The 17,026-nt window shown below is 42.5% G+C and overlaps 2 protein-coding genes across 2 annotated transcripts; one reads left to right on the top strand and one right to left on the bottom strand.

Annotated features, from left to right (window-relative positions):
* Window positions 1-1,237: 1,237 nt before the first annotated feature.
* On the top strand, window positions 1,238-7,736 carry LOC117774254 (short transient receptor potential channel 2-like). Its single transcript, XM_034606517.1, has 13 exons — window positions 1,238-1,252; window positions 1,623-2,315; window positions 2,404-2,604; window positions 2,688-2,852; window positions 2,940-3,114; window positions 3,193-3,393; window positions 3,495-3,657; window positions 3,780-3,872; window positions 4,754-4,946; window positions 5,042-5,169; window positions 5,255-5,327; window positions 5,441-5,558; window positions 6,399-7,736. The coding sequence occupies exons 1-13, from the start codon at window positions 1,238-1,240 to the stop codon at window positions 7,268-7,270; spliced, it is 3,090 nt and encodes a 1,029-aa protein (XP_034462408.1). The 3' UTR covers window positions 7,271-7,736.
* A 1,356-nt stretch (window positions 7,737-9,092) lies between these two features.
* LOC117773971 (ribonucleoside-diphosphate reductase large subunit-like) lies at window positions 9,093-15,665 on the bottom strand. Its single transcript, XM_034605931.1, has 19 exons — window positions 15,503-15,665; window positions 14,795-14,883; window positions 14,380-14,557; window positions 13,943-14,043; window positions 13,804-13,863; window positions 13,675-13,714; window positions 13,414-13,576; window positions 13,184-13,325; window positions 12,984-13,067; window positions 12,526-12,687; window positions 12,358-12,437; window positions 12,077-12,278; window positions 10,940-11,089; window positions 10,622-10,843; window positions 10,447-10,523; window positions 10,195-10,330; window positions 10,007-10,102; window positions 9,719-9,907; window positions 9,093-9,626 (listed from the first exon to the last, which is right to left on the bottom strand). Exons 1-19 carry the CDS (start codon window positions 15,519-15,521, stop codon window positions 9,426-9,428), a joined length of 2,391 nt encoding a protein of 796 aa, XP_034461822.1. The 5' UTR covers window positions 15,522-15,665; the 3' UTR covers window positions 9,093-9,425.
* Window positions 15,666-17,026: the final 1,361 nt, after the last annotated feature.

Raw genomic sequence — 17,026 nt, 5'->3', positions numbered from 1 at the left:
AGTTATATTATCATTATTAAATATATTGTTTTATTGCCTAGCCCTAGTTTTCATCATCTCCTCATTTGAAAAAAAAAACCCACTTCAGCAATGATTACAAACCCTTAAAAGAACAAGATTTTTCGGTCATGTTTTTTTACCTCCTGAGCCAGCCAACACCAAACAGTTATAAACATCTGATTTTAAAGTATGAAGTTGTCCTTTCCTTCCCTCTGCTGTGCAACATTCTGTTCACACAAAGAAGCTGGGTTCTCCTGTAAACATGTCTGCTCTGTAAGTTTACTGATGATTGAATCTGACCTGGGATCCACTGAAGGACTCATTCTAGAAAAACCATGATTACCTCTGCTGTGGTTACTGTATGAACTGGCATGGCTTTTAAAGAAAAATATATTTGCCATCTTTTAAATACAACATAAAGTGTCTTTGGTGAATGCAGGTAATCATTTATCTATCCATCTACCCATCTTTCTACATATATATATAATGTATGCAGTGCAGTTATACATTCCAGCTGAAATGACATATGACTCTACTCTGATGAAGACCCACAGATATCCGCAAAGCTTCTCAAAAGCATAGAGATAAATCAGATTAAGTTAGATGAAGAGATTGAAAAGTTTAAAGCAAGATGAAAGAACGAGACCAAAATAAATAACTATACTAATTTTAACAAGTGCACCGAATGGACCACAAAGCGAACTACAAGAAAAGAGAGGAGGTGAAAATAACCAGTAAATATTTTACTTGCAGCTCCTTGTTTTTCCCACTGCTGTGAAGTCTGTCCAGCTCCTCTGGGGGAAAGGGATGACAGCTGCTGCCTGTTCAGTAACAGCTATCTTAATTGTACCGTGGCACTGTTTCCAATGGGGAGACCAGAGTTAATTCCTGTTTGAAAGCAGTAACAGTAAGGTTTGGGGCCAGCCAAGCATGAAACACTTTGAATTTTAATTGGCTTTGCCCCATAGGGGGACTGAAGGGTGTTATTGAGTTTGTCGGTGCTGGTTTCATGCAGTCAGCTGGTTGCACATGATCGCAGGACACTTCAGCGCTCAGTCCTCTGATTGGAGCTGCTTGTGAGATCTATACCGATATCTCTCACCTGCATCTTTGAAGCTTAAAATATATATATATATATGTATTTATCCTGAACATATTCTTTTATGTCTCCAGAGAATGTGATAGTTTTTTCACTGTAGGATCACTGCTTCAAAATTGTGTTGTTTCGTCTTCAGGGATGGAAAACCTCACGGTAAGTAGAGTTTTATTCTCACATGGTTCTTTGAATTTGTCATTCAACAGATTGAAGTTAGAGGAGGATTAAAAATAGGCTAAATCTAGACAGACTGTGCTTCCAGTCTAATGTTTACCGCTTTATTTTATCATTCAGAAAAATATAAAATCTATGTTTTATCAATAAGTTGTGTTTTCCTTGATGTCTTAAAATGTCCCCAGTCAAGAACCTATGTTAAATATGTGTTATTTATATTTTTATCCAGACTTAGTTTTGCTTTAAAAAATTCAAATTGTGAGCTGCCCCTTTTCCCTCTTTTCTTTCATCCTATAAATATGAATGAATGCATTTCTACTGCTGCTGCTGACTGACCCGTTCTGTCTCTCAGCCAGAGCAATGGCGCGAGATTATGAACAAGAAGATGCAGTTCCCCCCGGAGCTCATCGGTGCCATTCAGGAGGGGAAAATCGAGCTGCTGTGTGGACTGCTGAAGACCGGCGACGGCATCGTCCGCCAGCTGGACGAGTCCGAGGACCGCCAGTGGAGAGAGGCCCTCAACCTGTCCATCCGCCTGGGCAATGAGGCCGCCATGGTCACCCTCCTGCAGGGGGTCAAGTTCGACTTCCGTCAGATTCACGAGGCACTGCTGGTCGCCGTGGACACCAACCAGCCCAGAGTGGTGAAGCGTCTGCTGGACCGGCTAGACCAAGAGAAAGGCAACAAGATGGACGTGCGCTCCTTCTCTCAGGCCATCTTTGACCACTCCATTGACAACTCCCAGTTTGCCCCCGGTGTGACCCCTCTGACCTTAGCCTGCCAGAAAGACCTGTATGACATAGTGACCATGCTCACCCTAAAAGGCCACATCATCCCGTGGCCACACAAGATCTCCTGCGCCTGTCTGGAGTGTCGTAACGGCCGTCAGTACGACCTGCTGAAGTTCTCCTTGTCTCGCATCAACACCTACCGTGGAATCGCCAGCCGAGCCTTCTTGTCCGTCACCTCCTCCGACGCCATGCTCAGCGCTTTCAGTCTCAGCAGAGAGCTCCGCAAGCTCTCGCAGAAAGAGCCCGAGTTCAAGGTGTGACGACGTTCCTCGACATCCCAGCTTTATGTTCAACTCGTGTTTGTTGTTGCTTGACCTTGGCTGTGGTGCCTCTCTCCTGCAGCCTCAGTACCTGGGCCTGGAGCAGCTCTGTCAGGATTTCGCAGTTGAGTTACTGGGCATGTGTCGCAACCAGAGCGAGGTGACCACGATACTCAACAGCTGCGGAGACGAGAGCCAGGATGCCTTGGATCAGCAGGCCTTCGAGGAGGGGATACCCAACCTGTCACGACTGCGGCTTGCTGTTAACTACAACCAGAAGGAGGTATGAACAAACTGAAACCAGTAAAAAAAAAAGACGTATACTCGATCCAAAATATATTTTTCTCCCTCTCTCTTTTCCTGCAGTTTGTGGCGCACCCAATCTGTCAGCAGGTGCTCTCATCGATCTGGTGTGGGAACCTGGAAGGATGGAGAGGCAGCAGGACGGCCTGGAAGCTGTTTGTCTCTGTGGTGATCTTTCTCACCATGCCGCTCCTCTGCCTCATCTACTGGATCGCACCGAAGTCAAAGGTCGCAGAAATCTCCAAATGTAGATGATTCTGATTAAAATGCAACACGGAAACAGGAAGCTAACAACGGCTATTGTGTTTTCACCAGGTAGGAAAGATCCTGAGGATTCCTGTGATCAGGTTCCTCCTCCACTCGGCCTCATATCTGTGGTTTCTCATCACATTACTCGGAGAATCGATAACAATGGAGATGTATCGAGACAAATTTGCCTCCAGGCAGCAGAACATCCTGCACAGCTCCTTCCACATGGTGTGGGTGGTTGGTACGTTCACTCTCTCTGTGTTAACTCGGTCCTGTGGTGGCACTGATGGAAAGGTTTTAAATCATTCTTCACATGCAGGATTCTTCTGGTACGAGTGTAAGGAAGTGTGGATCGAGGGGCTGCGGAGCTACTTCCTGGACTGGTGGAACTGCTTGGACATGATGGTGCTCAGCATGTACCTGGCGTCCTTCGCTTTACGTGTGCTCATCATGCTCAAAGCTTACCTCCTCTGCCACGAACACAGCGGCACAGACGACTGTGTTTATTTCACCCAGACTGGTGAGAACATCATGTCACGCATTTTGTCCAAACTGACTGTTGGTAGGTCTTTTTAAGTTTAAGGCTCAGCCGGTCTGTTGCTGTGTGAAACTGTCCCTCAGTGCGTAAGGACTGGCATCAGGAGGACCCCCAGCTGATTGCGGAGGTGCTGTTTGCAGTCACCAGCATGTTGAGCTTCACACGGCTGGCGTACATCCTGCCGGCCCACGAGTCTCTGGGAACTCTACAGATCTCCATCGGAAAGATGATTGACGACATGATGAGGTCCAAGCATTTTTCATTCAGCCTCCTGCACTATACACAACTGCATTTATGTGATCCGTGCCTGGAAGGGAGGCCAGAGCACATGTCAGAGCCAGTGAGAATATATATTTTTTCCTCTATAGATTTATGTTCATACTGATGATCATTGGAACAGCCTTCCTCTGTGGCATCAACAACGTCTACGTTCCTTATGTCATCTCTCCACATCTTGGCAGGTAAGAATCTGCTGATTAAGCAGCTCTATGTGGCAAATTGTGATTTTTGAATATGGGCTATACAAATACAATGTTATTGATTGATTGAGTGATTCATTGATTAATTATCTGAGCCCATACATACCATAATGAGCTCACATAGGACAGCATTTTTTAAGGAGCTGTTTGATGTGCTCTTTTGACCATTGTCCAGGATTTAGATGAGAAAAATGCTTTCTCCTCTCCACTCTCATATGAGGGTGGAACCAGGAGTTAGCCTAGTTAAGACTGGAAGCAAAGGGAAACAGTTCTATATCTTCTGTTAGTCCAAAGCTAACAGAAGATAAAATCCAGCACCAATAAGGCTCAGTAATTATCACGCTCTCTCACCCTTGTTTAATATGTACATAAACTGTAAAATAATATATATATATATATCTATATACATAAATATGTGTTTTTAATGTGGCCGCACATGATGGACTATTTCTTGGCTTGATTTCCAGTCACTGTGCGGTCGTCAGGAAACCAGCGGAGACATATTTAATTGATTATTTTCACAATGTTTTTATGTAGTATGTTTTATGTACAGAAATATCAGCTGGTGTATCATTACCTTATCAGTCCCAAAAATCCAGCTTTGGTCAGGCAGTATTTCATGAAATGTTTGCCCCATAAACCCGGTTATTTATTTATCTATACACAAATTGTAAATTAAAATAATAATACATATTTAGATTCTATTTTGAGTGGTTATTTTTTATTAAAATTTTTTTTACTTTAACTTTGACTTTATACTGATCTAAAAAGCTCTCTATTTGGCATCTTAGTGAGAAAACTGACCGACTGTTTGGGTGTAGATCCAGATTTTCGACTCATCATGAAAACCTTCTCCACTGCAGGTTTAATGAGACGTTCCACTTCTTATTCTGGACCATGTTCGGTGTGGCCAACCAGGACTACGTGGACATGCCACAGTTTTTGTTGGCAGAGTTTGTCGGGAGGATTCTCTACGGCATCTTCACGCTCGTCATCGTCATCGTCCTGCTCAACATGCTCATTGCTATGATCACCAACTCCTTTCAGAAAATTGAGGTGAAGAAATGTTTTTTTTTTACGTCACATCTGCAATAAGAAGAAAGCAGAACCTCCTCTGATGATCTCTAACATCTCGTCTTTTTGAATCTCAGGATGATGCAGATGTTGAGTGGAAGTTTGCCCGGTCAAAGCTGTACCTCAGTTACTTCAGAGAGGGCCTCACCATGCCGGTGCCCTTCAACATCATCCCCTCACCCAAAGCTTTCTTCTACATCTTGAGGTGGGCTCTAAAACTTCAGAAAATCTGCAAGAACAGATCCCTGTTTCGGAGTTCTTTCATTCACTCAGTTTAAATTCTCTTCCAGGGGTATCTTCAGAAGAATGTGCTGCTGCTGCACCTGTAATTCTGTGCAAAAATATCCCGCTATAGCCACCATAGTGAGTGTGTCCAATGTAGTAGGAGAAATATTTCAAGCTACAAAATTCTTCAGCAATTATACACTGCGCTGCCGTGTGTGATTATTAACATGGTTTCTGTTTCATGCAATAAGTCCAATGATAAGGGATCTGAGGAAACCCCCTTACCGTACCGGCAGCAAGTGATCAGGGCTCTGGTGCAGCGCTACATCGAGTCGGCTCGCAGAGAGTTCGAGGAGACCAAGAGGAAAGGTTAGTGGCGACACTGGCATCAGTCTGTCAGGGCTGAACACTTAGTCATGAAATAAAAAGTCCTGTAAGCTCACACAGCAAGTTTACTTCCTCACGCCGCCCCTTCACTCATCTCTATAAATGATATGAATGCTATAGTTTTAGTATTCCCTGTCAGGAAGTCAGTGTCATTTAGGAAAATATGGATTTTAAGTTATCTTCTCATTTTACATGTTTTTTGTTTTTTTTATACAGATTGTTTTGATTTAATATCTAACAGCCTGGTGCTCCTTTGTAAACCCGTTTTTTATTTTATTTTAAAGATGCAGCTTGAGAGAGAGTCAAGCAGTGGTTTTGATAGGAGAAGAAATCTTCCTTGATTGTCACATTTTTTAAATTCAAATAATAAGTTAGACATGATGAAGTTATAAATAGAATGTCCCTCAGTAGAGCGCCTGTCACTGCCAAGGCCCAACTGTCCACTCATTGGATCTGCACCAAATTACACACACAAATATCAGTCCCCTAAATCATGTCTGATTTTTTTTCATCCATGAATTATTCTTTGAGGAGAAAAGTTAAAAATCACCAAATCTCGCAAGATTAAAGAAAGTGAAACAAAATTCCTGGATCTTTGCCCTAATCTGGATCCACACCAACATTTTAGGGGTTCTTCCTTATTTTATATTGCATCCTTTTATCAAGTTTTAAGGTAATATGTCCAGTATTTTAATGTTATATTGCTTAAAAACAAACAAACAAACAAACCAAGGAATAAAAGGACAGTGGTGAAAACATAACCTCCTCTGTAAATGTGTTGATGCTGTGTTGTGATTGTGGTGTGTCTCCTCTCGCCCTCAGACATCGGTAACCGCATCACTGAGCTGAGCAAAGCGATCTGCAGGATGCACGGTGACATTAAGACGATCCAGCAGCTGCTGACGGAGGACGAACACTCTGCAAGCGATCTAGTGACGACGAAGGAGGGCTCCTCCATACTGGGGAAATACATCAATGGTGCCAGGAACAATTTCAGAGGTTTTAACAGCTTACAAGAGGACAAAAACACGTCACCTAATATGACAGTGCACCAGGAAGAGGAAGAGGTGGATGAAGGCAAAGTTGACTCACACACGAAACAGGAGACAGACATGCAGCAGAGTCAGGTGGGAAATTGTGGCGCGGAGGGATCGAAGCAGGTGACCGACTGTGACGTGGTGAAGATGGAGGAAGGCAGAGTTAAAGTAGAGTCAGGAGATGAGAGGCAAACTGAGAAAAAAAAGCAGTTGGAAGCAGAAAAAGATGAAAACACTGACATTAAAGTGAAAAGGGAGGGGGCAGCAGGGACCAGCTTCAATAATGTTGAAGGGAAGGTGAAAGGCGAGGCCACACAGGATGAGGCAGAGAAAATAAGGGAAGGGGAGGGACTCAGAGAGGCCACCGCTGGACAAACTGAGAGCCTCCAAGTCAGCAATGAGAAGACAGACGTAAAGAAATGTGTTAACAAGTTGAAAGACATAGAGCTGCAAGAAAAAAAAGCAGAGACGAGATGGGGGAAGGGCAAAAAGTTCGAGCACAATGTAGCAGAGAAGTCTGGCGTCAGGGAGGGCAACGACAAACCCGACGCCAAGAAAATCATTCCCTCGCCGACGGGCAGCAGCAGCTCCCAGGACACGGGCTTTGGTTCGCAGGAAAGGGAGGGATCCATCGATGGGTCGCTAGTGACACCGTAACCTTAGTGACATCACGATTAAAAATCACGCTGACTTCTTCGGGGGTTGGGCCTTTTGGTTACCTTATCCAATATTTGGGGAAGTTTGTGCTCCGTCTGCACAAATTAACGTTGAATGCAGGGAGATATGTGACTTCAACAGACAGCAGCAGGTTGTTTTTTTTTTTCATGGCCCTGCAGCTCTTTCCTCTCAGCTCTGGTAGTGACGGGCCTAATGGTGGTGATTTTATTTCTACATTTTCTAACAGCTACAGACCAAATATTTTTAAAGCCCCTCAACCCCTCTAATTTAGACTGGTTTAGATTCGTCAAAATTCCCCCTTGAACTCTTTTGATAGAAAACTAAGTATCTGCAGATGAAGTGTCTCTTGTGTTTTATAATCTAATCTGTACATTTGTCATCTTGTGTGACTATAGTCGAGTAAAACTCTGTAGTTTTCTGGATATTTCTATTATGATACTGATGCAGAAAAAACCCTCAAAAGAACAGAAATGTTTTTCTTTCGTCTTAAAGTTCATTTTTCGCAAATCTTAGGCCTTCTTAACGAAATATAACTAATTCAGGCATTCAGATTTAGTCATGAAAATAAAAATGTCATTCCACGATGGTGTCAATAGTGCTCGTCTCTTGTGATTACGCAATAAGAAAGATGACTTTGTAGCCAGTCCTCTTTAAATGACCAATGGTTTTTTAATAGTCAGTTAACACAGTAAGTTCAGCAGCCTGAAGAGATTAGTTCACAGCAGATGCACTAGTTCACCTCCACAAACATGAGTGTTTAGTAAAGTTGGGTTTCGGTGCCTTATGATTGGGAAAAACATTTCAAGCAGCGACCAACTGTAATTTTTTTGAATTGAGTTTAATTGTCAGATCTGTGCGTCACGTGTCGTAGTTGCACTGCTTAGTTACACTGGGCCTCTCTGCTTCTCACTGCCACACCTTCACTGTTAAATAGCAAAGATTCTGTGTCCGTCTCTCTGGTTTCTTTTTATATGACGGTTCAGATATTGCACGAAAATAGACTTTAGTTCCATTCAGGTTTGTCAGAAGTGTCTTTGTAAAACAAATAAAAACGTTAAAATAGCCTCTGTGTCTCACTGACTCCGTTTGTAGGAGAATGTTACGTCTGTGATGACCGAGGTTATGAATCAATGTTGCCTCTGTGCATCGACACCTGCTGCTACAGTGTGACAGTGCAGGTCTCAGCTTGCTTCACACTCACACACGCGACACACACACACACGTGTCCCAAGAGGCTGCAGGCCTGAACACACCAGTTCATTAATTAATGGCCTGCAGCCTCTCGTGCCTCTGGGGCGCACACTGTATCCAGACTCTTCCACTGGAAAAACATTGTGGCTCTCTGCAGCATTGCACGACCTATGTCATCATCATTTCCACCTTCTTTTGGGATCTGTGGGCCTGTTCTTTCGTTCCAATCTGCCAGCGGAGTTGAAACACACTCCAACATAAACCATCGACTAAATTGTGTTCATATTGTAGTGGCATGTTGTATCACACTCCCCATCCTGTTACAGCAGCTGTTAGAAGGTCCCTGGAGAAAGACTCTTCCCTCCCTCTCAATTCCCAGTAAAAGAAATGTTTACTACTTACCCAACCTTAGTTAGCAAATGATCTATGTAGCTTTTTAAACAATAGTTCATAATAAATGTAAGTCTATACATGCTTATTATGCATGTATACATTATGTATATAAACATGCAGGATAAGTGGTATAGATGGATGGATGGATGTAGAAATACTTGGATTCTGACAGATAACTCATATTTTGGACAATGTAATAATGAGACTTAGATTAACATCATTGTATAACAAAATTTATTTTTCCAAACACCGAAAATACTGACCACCAAGCAGTTCATTAATGTGACCCACTTATTACAAAACTATATAAAAAACAAGAGTTACAAGTTCATCACTTCACTGCACCCTGTTGATACTGTACATACAACATACACCTCATAATGAAAAACAATCACACATTAAATAAAGACTGTAAAGATGTGTGATGAGAAGACAGTGGCATGTGTTAAACACTTGTTATTATGGCATCATATACAAATACAAAAATAAAAAAAAGCTATTTGAAAGAGAGTGTGAAGAGGGAGTGTGCCTGGATGATTGAACACTTCCCTCAGGAGCCGCACATCAGACAATCGTCTCTGTTTGCTAACGAACACACCATAGCAGCGGTGTTGCGCTCCTTGTCCTCCACCTCCCCCTCCTCTGTACTCTTGGCTGATTGAGCCTCCTTTAATTTCTCCTTGTTCAGGGTGAACTGAATGGGGTTGGCAGCGGGCTTCGTCCGCAGGTAATACATGCCGGTTTTCAGGCCCTGCAGAGACAAGTATATAAGGTTAAAGATGATGTTTCTTGGCCGTGTGACACAGCATCCATCCAGCCTGAATCCCCTCAGGGCTGACTTACCAACTTCCAACCGTAAAAGTGCATGCTGGTCAGTTTGCCATAGTTTGGTTCAGCGATGTGGATGTTAAGCGACTGGCTCTGGTCGATGTAGGCACCACGGTCTGCTGCCATCTTGAGGATGGTTTTTTGGGAGACTTCCCACACTGTTTTGTAGAGCTGCTTCAGATCATCAGGGATCTCTTCAATGTCCTGTGCACAAGTCAGACATAAAATAACTTGCATATGCTTGAAACATAACAAAATGTATAAGAGTGATATAAATAATCGAATCAGATAAGATTGTATTACCTGGATGGAGCCGTTCTGAGCAATCAGCTGGTTCTTCATCTCATCACTCCACAGACCTTTTTCTGTGAGGTCCTTCAGCAGGTGAGGATTCACAATCTATAGGAGATGCAGAAATGACACTGAGCAACTCCTCCCTCTATGACACAGGACTTTAGAGGCTGAAAGCAGCAGATGGATTCAGTGCTGACCTGAAACTCTCCAGAGAGCACCCTGCGGGTGTAGATGTTGCTGGTGTACGGCTCAATGGACTCATTGTTGCCCAGGATCTGGGCAGTGGAAGCTGTGGGCATGGGGGCCAAGAGCAGACTGTTCCTTACGCCGTGCCTGAAGACACACAGGAACGAGGGGTGGTGCAAGTCAGGGATGAGCTATGATTTCAACATACAGCAGATATGACATGAGAAACATCAGGAACAATGAGGACACCCATGAAGACTTACTTAGCGATTTTCTCCTTCAATGCCTTCCAGTCCAATAAATCTGTTGGGACTTTATCCCACATGTCGTACTGAAGAATCTAGAAAACAAAGAAACAAAAAAAAACAATTACAACCTGAGCCAAAACGACTAAGCTGTACCCCATGTTGGATTTGAGACATTGTGAAAGCTACTCACTCCCTTGCTGACAGGAGAGCCGGCGTAGGTTTCATAAGCGCCAAACTCCTCTGCGAGCTCACAGCTGGCCTCCAGGGCAGCGTAGTAGATGGTCTCAAAGATCTGAATGTTGAGTAGCTGGGCCTCTGGGCTTTCAAACGGATAACGCATAAGGATGAAGGCATCAGCCAGACCCTGCACACCGATTCCAATCGGCCTGTGACGCCTGTTGGATCTTTCAGCCTGTAAAGCAGGACAGAGGGACCGTTTGTTCAGACTGAGCACACACGACTCGGCTGCAGGGTCGATCAAGATGCAACACGAGACAAGGGAGCTTACCTCCGGCACTGGGTAGTAGTTGATCTCAATAATCTTGTTCAGGTTTTTAACGATGACTTTGGTTACGGAAGCAAGCCTTTTGAAGTCAAAGGTTTTCTCTGGGGTGACGTACATGTTGAGTGCAATGGATGCCAGGTTACACACGGCAACCTGAAGAAAGAACAAATAGATTTTTTAAGGAAAATTGACAAAATAATGTTGCTGCACAAAATAGGTTTACAGAAGGAAGGAAGCTGAATCTATTGGTACTTGAGCTGGACTGATATATCTGTTGGCCAATAAAAATAGACAGACACAAGCCTTTTACATACATATCGCTATCTGCGTTTATGTTTGTCAATATGAAGTATTTCACAATAAAAAATAATAAAGCTATGCATTTACGTTTATATTTTATGTTAAAAGAATTGTTAGCTTTCCTAATTTTAGTTCAAAATATTTGTTTTTATTGGTGTTTTATTTTTACATATAGATATTTATGATAGAGTTTATGGTTAAACTGTAAAATGCGTATCAGTTACATTTCTCTGTAAGAGTCTGATAATGACATCTTATGGGCTTATTTATGCTTGTCAGATACATACAGAAACATACAGAGCCTTCTGTCTGTACTCTGCATTCATTTCGGCCATATTAGGGCACTTTTTCTGAAAGCTTTCGGATATTGATGAAACAAACACAACAGAGCAGTACCACTTGAAATCCTGGGGGGTGGGGGGGGGGGATTTCAAGATTTCAAGGGGGGGGGGGGGGGGGGGGGGGGGGGCTTCAACAATGGCGGACCTTTTTGGAGAGACTTAGCGAGTTGGTAAGAAACTTGCATGTCTTTCTTAAGAGGTACATTATGAAGACATCCTCCATCATTGCCATATTTGTTGTTGTCTCAGTTGACTCTTCACACTGCGCTGCCCTCCAGTGGATACTTTGTTTAACAACCATGCTCATGTAAAGGACTCGTAGAAGCATGTGAGCAGTGATGCTTACAAAGTTCTTTTTCGTACATAAAGACAGTATAAATTAGACTATATAAAATATATGCAATGGCCAATATATCTGTACCATAAATATATAATATATTGACATTGACCCCCCAAAATTCCTTGACTTGGCACCAATATGATATCTCCATCCCCTCACCTCATCTTTGCTGGTGTACTCCACTATCTCTGTGCACAGATTGCTGGATTTGATGGTTCCCAGATTCTGCTGGTTGCTCTTCCCGTTGCAGGCGTCCTTGTAGAGCATGTACGGCGTACCCGTTTCTGTCTGTGACTCGATGATGGCGTACCACAGCTGCTGAGCCTGCACCACACGCTTAGCCCTGCCCTCCTTCTCGTATCTGAGGACAATCATGAGACAAGTTAATGCTGAGAAATGAGTTGTTTGTGCAGAACAAGGTTTGGTGGTGCTAACTTTACCTTGTGTAGAGCTCCTCGAACTTCTCTCCCCAGCACTCCTCCAACCCAGGACAGTCACTGGGGCACATCAGAGACCAGTCCTACAAGAATATCAGTGGACCGATAAGACTTAGGGTCCTTAGTAGATGTAGGATCTGAATTAGGGTGTCAAATGCTTCCAGTATTCACCTGATTGCTTTCCACTCGTTTCATGAAGAGGTCTGGGATCCACAGGGCAAAGAACAGGTCTCGGGCCCTCTGCTCCTCTTTACCTGTGTTCTTCTTCAACTCTAAGAACTCAAACACGTCCAAATGCCACGGCTCCAGGTACACGGCGAAGGCCCCGGGTCTCTGTACAGGCAAACGCAGAGAGTCAGGTGATTAAAAAATGCTGTTGCCCCGACGAGGCAGTGCCTTAACCGCAGCGGCCCGGGTTCGGCTCCAACCTGTGGCCCTTTGCATCATGTCCTCCCCCACTCCCTCTCTGTCCCCCCCCTCTCACAGCTTGCTCTCCTTCCTACCAAAAATTAAAGGCCATAAAAGCCCCAAAAATATACTTATACTTAAAATATACTTTGAAAAAAAATTGCTTCTCGCGTGTAACAATGTAGACAACAGTTGTGTGTATTGTAAATCTCTGTTCTTACCTTGTTGCCACCCTGGTCGACGTAACGTGCCGTGTTGTTGTACACTCGAAGCATGGGAACCAGCCCATTGGAGTGGCCATTTGTCTGAAATACACACACCAGTTTAAGTCATATAAAACTTTACATAGTGTACAACATGTACATGTAAGCTCCTCTATTACTCTATTAATACAATATTTTGTAATGTTTATTTTTCTCACCCCAGCAATGTAGCTGCCTGTTGCTCGGATACAGCTGATGGCCAATCCAATGCCACCAGCTGATTTGGAGATGACTGCGCACTGCCTCAGTGTGTCGTAAATACCATCGATGCTGTCATCCTTCATGGATAGCAGGAAACAACTGCAAAAAAAGAAACAAGTATTAGTAACAAAAATCAAGTTTCAGACATTTTGGTTAAATTTGTTCAGAGCACCATTTCTTTATTTACCTGGACATTTGTGGTCTGTTGGTGCCGGCATTGAACAGTGTAGGTGAGGCGTGGGTGAACCACTTTTCTGACAGCAAGTTGTACGTCTCAATGGCTGCATCGATGTCTCCTTTGTGAATCCCGACGGCCACTCTCATTAGCATGTGCTGGGGTCTCTCAGTAACTGCAGGGACAGAACTTGATTAGCGATCAAACACACAATGATAAAAAAAGATACACTTCTGAAGAAGTTGTAGCAAGAAAAAAAAACACGACTCTCACCTTTGCCATTGATCTTTAACAAATACGACCTCTCAAGAGTCTATTAGAGCAAAAAGACAAGTACGATTCACATGTCAAAGTCATCTGAGTGAGATGTTTAATGTATGACTAGTGAAAATTTGTAATTACCTTAAATCCAAAGAAATTGTAAGAGAAGTCTCTGTCGAAAATGATGGCTGAGTTGAGGCGCTGCAAAGGAAAGGGGACATTCTGTTAAGAAACGCGAAACTTCATTACAGAACAAAATATATCGTCTAAGGTGACGTACATTCTTGTTGTCAAGGACAATGTCGAGCGTCTCCTTGGAGATCATGGGAGAATGGCGTCTATTTAATGGGTTCACATAGTTGTACAGGTCTTCCATCACATCTGCAAAAGAGAAAAAGGGAAGAAGGTGTAAAAACAGTAATAATTTCATTGCTTTAATAGTGTACAATGAATCATGCCAGGATTTCCTGCACTGTTTCATAGCAAAAGACAAAAACACATCCTCCAACATATTAAAACATATACATTTTATTAAAATTAAACAAAAATTTGATTACATTTTAAAGAGAAGATTAAAATGAATGCTCAAAGCAAACACCATGGATAAAATGCATAAAATTGGCTATCATTTATTTCAATGCAATTCTAATTACACAAATCACACAGTTTGTCATCGGGCAGTACCTCTGTCGATACCAACGCAACACTTTGACTCACCACTGAACACTTTCTTGGTCTCCTTGTGCAGGTTTGACACAGCTATTCGTGCGGCCAGGATTGCGTAGTCAGGGTGGTTGGTGGTGAGGGTGGCGGCGGTCTCTGCTGCCAGGGTGTCCAGCTCCACGGTGGTGACTCCGTTATAAAGACCCTGGATCACCTTCATGGTAATCTGGGTCTGCAGGAGCAGAGACAAAGGGTTTCCACATGAACATTTCATTTTCATTCCATTGCCTTTTTTATTATCTTGTCTACCCCATCTTAACTGTATGCTGAGTGGGATCAATAAAGGTTTATCTGATTATATCTTATCTCTTAAACTACACAAGGCAGAATGTCAGTGATCTGACATTCTGCCTGCACCTGATGTTTCCTTTCAAATGGATGTAGTTGCACTGAAGTGTTTGGAACTTACAGGGTCCACAAAGTCAGAGTTGAGTCCATAGCACAGCTTCTGAATACGAGAGGTGATTTTGTCAAAGGTGACTCCCTCCTGACGACCATCTGAAACACAAGCAGCATGTTCCTCTTATGACCTCATTTACTGAAGCCTGGTGCATATCGGTGGTTATGATGGCAGTTGTGAACCACACCGAACACCTGTCTAACCAGTTGTTATGGCAGCAAAAGGAAAAGCCTCAGCTGCTTCGCGCCACAACAAAACATATCAAGACCTCCTGACGACAACCCTCCCACTTCACTTATGGAGGGATGCTTGTGAAAAATTGAACTTGGATATAAATGCACAGGAAAGAAAATAAGTTAAAGTCTCTGCTGTGCTGCAGCTAATTAAAAAAAAAAAAAGTGTATTCAACACTGAGTCGTATTTAAAATGGAGATAAAACAAGCTGCACATCTGCCATCTGAGAAAAACCCAATCAGTATGTGTCCTTTCATAAGCCCCGGTTCTTTGTTTGTCTCGTCGTACACGCACCCAGCAAAGAAACAACAAAAACACACATTTCAACATGAGTGACACTGAGCTGGAGTCCACATAAAGTCTTACATTTCTTTGTTTTGTTCGCTTTTATCAGAGTTTAGATGCATTTAAATTTTTTGCACATCTTCCGAATCTTACTATTGGATTATTTTACATTATTTGACAGCAAATGAGCGACTGTACCTCGTTTAATGACCTGCATGATGGCGGCCGAGCGGCTGAGTCTGGTCACACGGTGGCTGCAGGTGTTTTTCTCTGGAAACAGGTGAAATGAGCTGATTTACGTTCTTATGACACCGTAAGAACAATCAAATATTACAGTTGAATCTCAAACTGACGGCGCGAACAAGCCCCCGACCAGTTACACTGCTTCGTGTCAGCGGCTCAGCCAATCAGAGGAGAGCCCTGCAGACCTCTGAGCCAATCACGACCCAGCGCTTGGGACATTTCCAACATCCGGTCTCCTTTTCCGGCCCAAATCTGGCGGGTTGTTATCAAACGAGAGCTCCAGTTGTCCAATGCAATTATTGTGTCTCATTTCCGCAACAGGACTGAGTCTCTTACACTGTGTGTGTGGCAGTTTATATGTGACATCCAGATGTGGTGTTGTCATCACAAAGCAAGCTGTGACATATAGTTACGGGGATGCATCTTAAATCAATGAAATACACAAAACGTTTAATATAAATATCTGTGGATGTTAAAGTAATATAATGGGGTGGAAATCATCATAAATCATCAGTTTCAGTGGCACTTCAGAAAGATAAAGTTGGGCATTCGAGAAAAGTAAATCAAAAATGGTAAAGTATGAGAAAAACAATAATAATATTAAACTTTATGTATAAAGCACTTTTCAAAATCTCACCACAAGATGCTTTACAATGGTAGCAGAAAGTATGATGATGATTTATACATAATGATTTACCACCACAGCCAATAGGAAGATTTGAGCGTTTTTAGTTTTTGAATTATTGAGTGATTTTAACAATCAGTATCCCAAGTAATTCTAAAACACTGAATACTGCAAATTGAATTTACATTTTCATTGCTTCTATTTCATGCTCTGCGTTTCATTTGATTTCACATACCTATATAGTACATATTGTATTTACTAAATGTATTGATATATTATATGTTTACCTACTCTTATGATGTATTACTATAGATTAAACAACCGGGCAGTATCCTACGTTTTTTTGTAAGTAGCCCCATTTTTTAACAGCTACAACATTATAGTGATACCTTTGAAATATATAATAAAATATAGATTGATCACGCAATACTAATAATCAAGAATAATAGATAGATAGATAGATAGATAATTGTACTTTATTGATCCCAATTTGGGAAATTATTGTATCACAACAGCAGGTCAAGGGCAAAATATTTCACATAGAGCAAAGAAAAAAGGCTAGATACAGAAGACGACAAAGTGGGCAAAATTGCAGTATTTGCAACATGACCAAATGAATAAATATGACTATTAGATGTGTAAAAAATGAATATGAATATAATATGTGCGATAAGAAAAAGACAGTTCACAGTTATTGCAGGAGGATTACCCAGAGAGCTTTGGTGTGGATAGAAAGGTGAGAACTGTACAGTCTTATTGCTTTGGGCAGGAAATACTTCCTGTATCTGTCCTTGCGGCAGCGGAGCTGAACCAGTCTGTTGGAGAAAGTGCTCCCCTGTCTGTCCACTAGGTGG

Source organism: Hippoglossus hippoglossus, chromosome 14 (genome assembly GCF_009819705.1).
Source record: "Hippoglossus hippoglossus isolate fHipHip1 chromosome 14, fHipHip1.pri, whole genome shotgun sequence".
Taxonomy (NCBI): Eukaryota; Metazoa; Chordata; class Actinopteri; order Pleuronectiformes; family Pleuronectidae; genus Hippoglossus; species Hippoglossus hippoglossus.
This window is presented reverse-complemented; position numbering and strand designations above follow the sequence as displayed.

Excerpts from the sequence above, each read along its gene's own strand:
- LOC117774254 (XM_034606517.1), top strand. Across the intron at positions 2,853-2,939 it reads GGATCGCACCGAAGTCAAAG|GTAGGAAAGATCCTGAGGAT; the intron begins GTCGCAGAAATC and ends TGTTTTCACCAG. Across the intron at positions 5,559-6,398 it reads CGAGGAGACCAAGAGGAAAG|ACATCGGTAACCGCATCACT; the intron begins GTTAGTGGCGAC and ends TCTCGCCCTCAG.
- LOC117773971 (XM_034605931.1), bottom strand. Across the intron at positions 10,844-10,939 it reads ACTACTACCCAGTGCCGGAG|GCTGAAAGATCCAACAGGCG; the intron begins GTAAGCTCCCTT and ends CCTGCTTTACAG. Across the intron at positions 10,103-10,194 it reads TGCTCTCTGGAGAGTTTCAG|ATTGTGAATCCTCACCTGCT; the intron begins GTCAGCACTGAA and ends CATCTCCTATAG.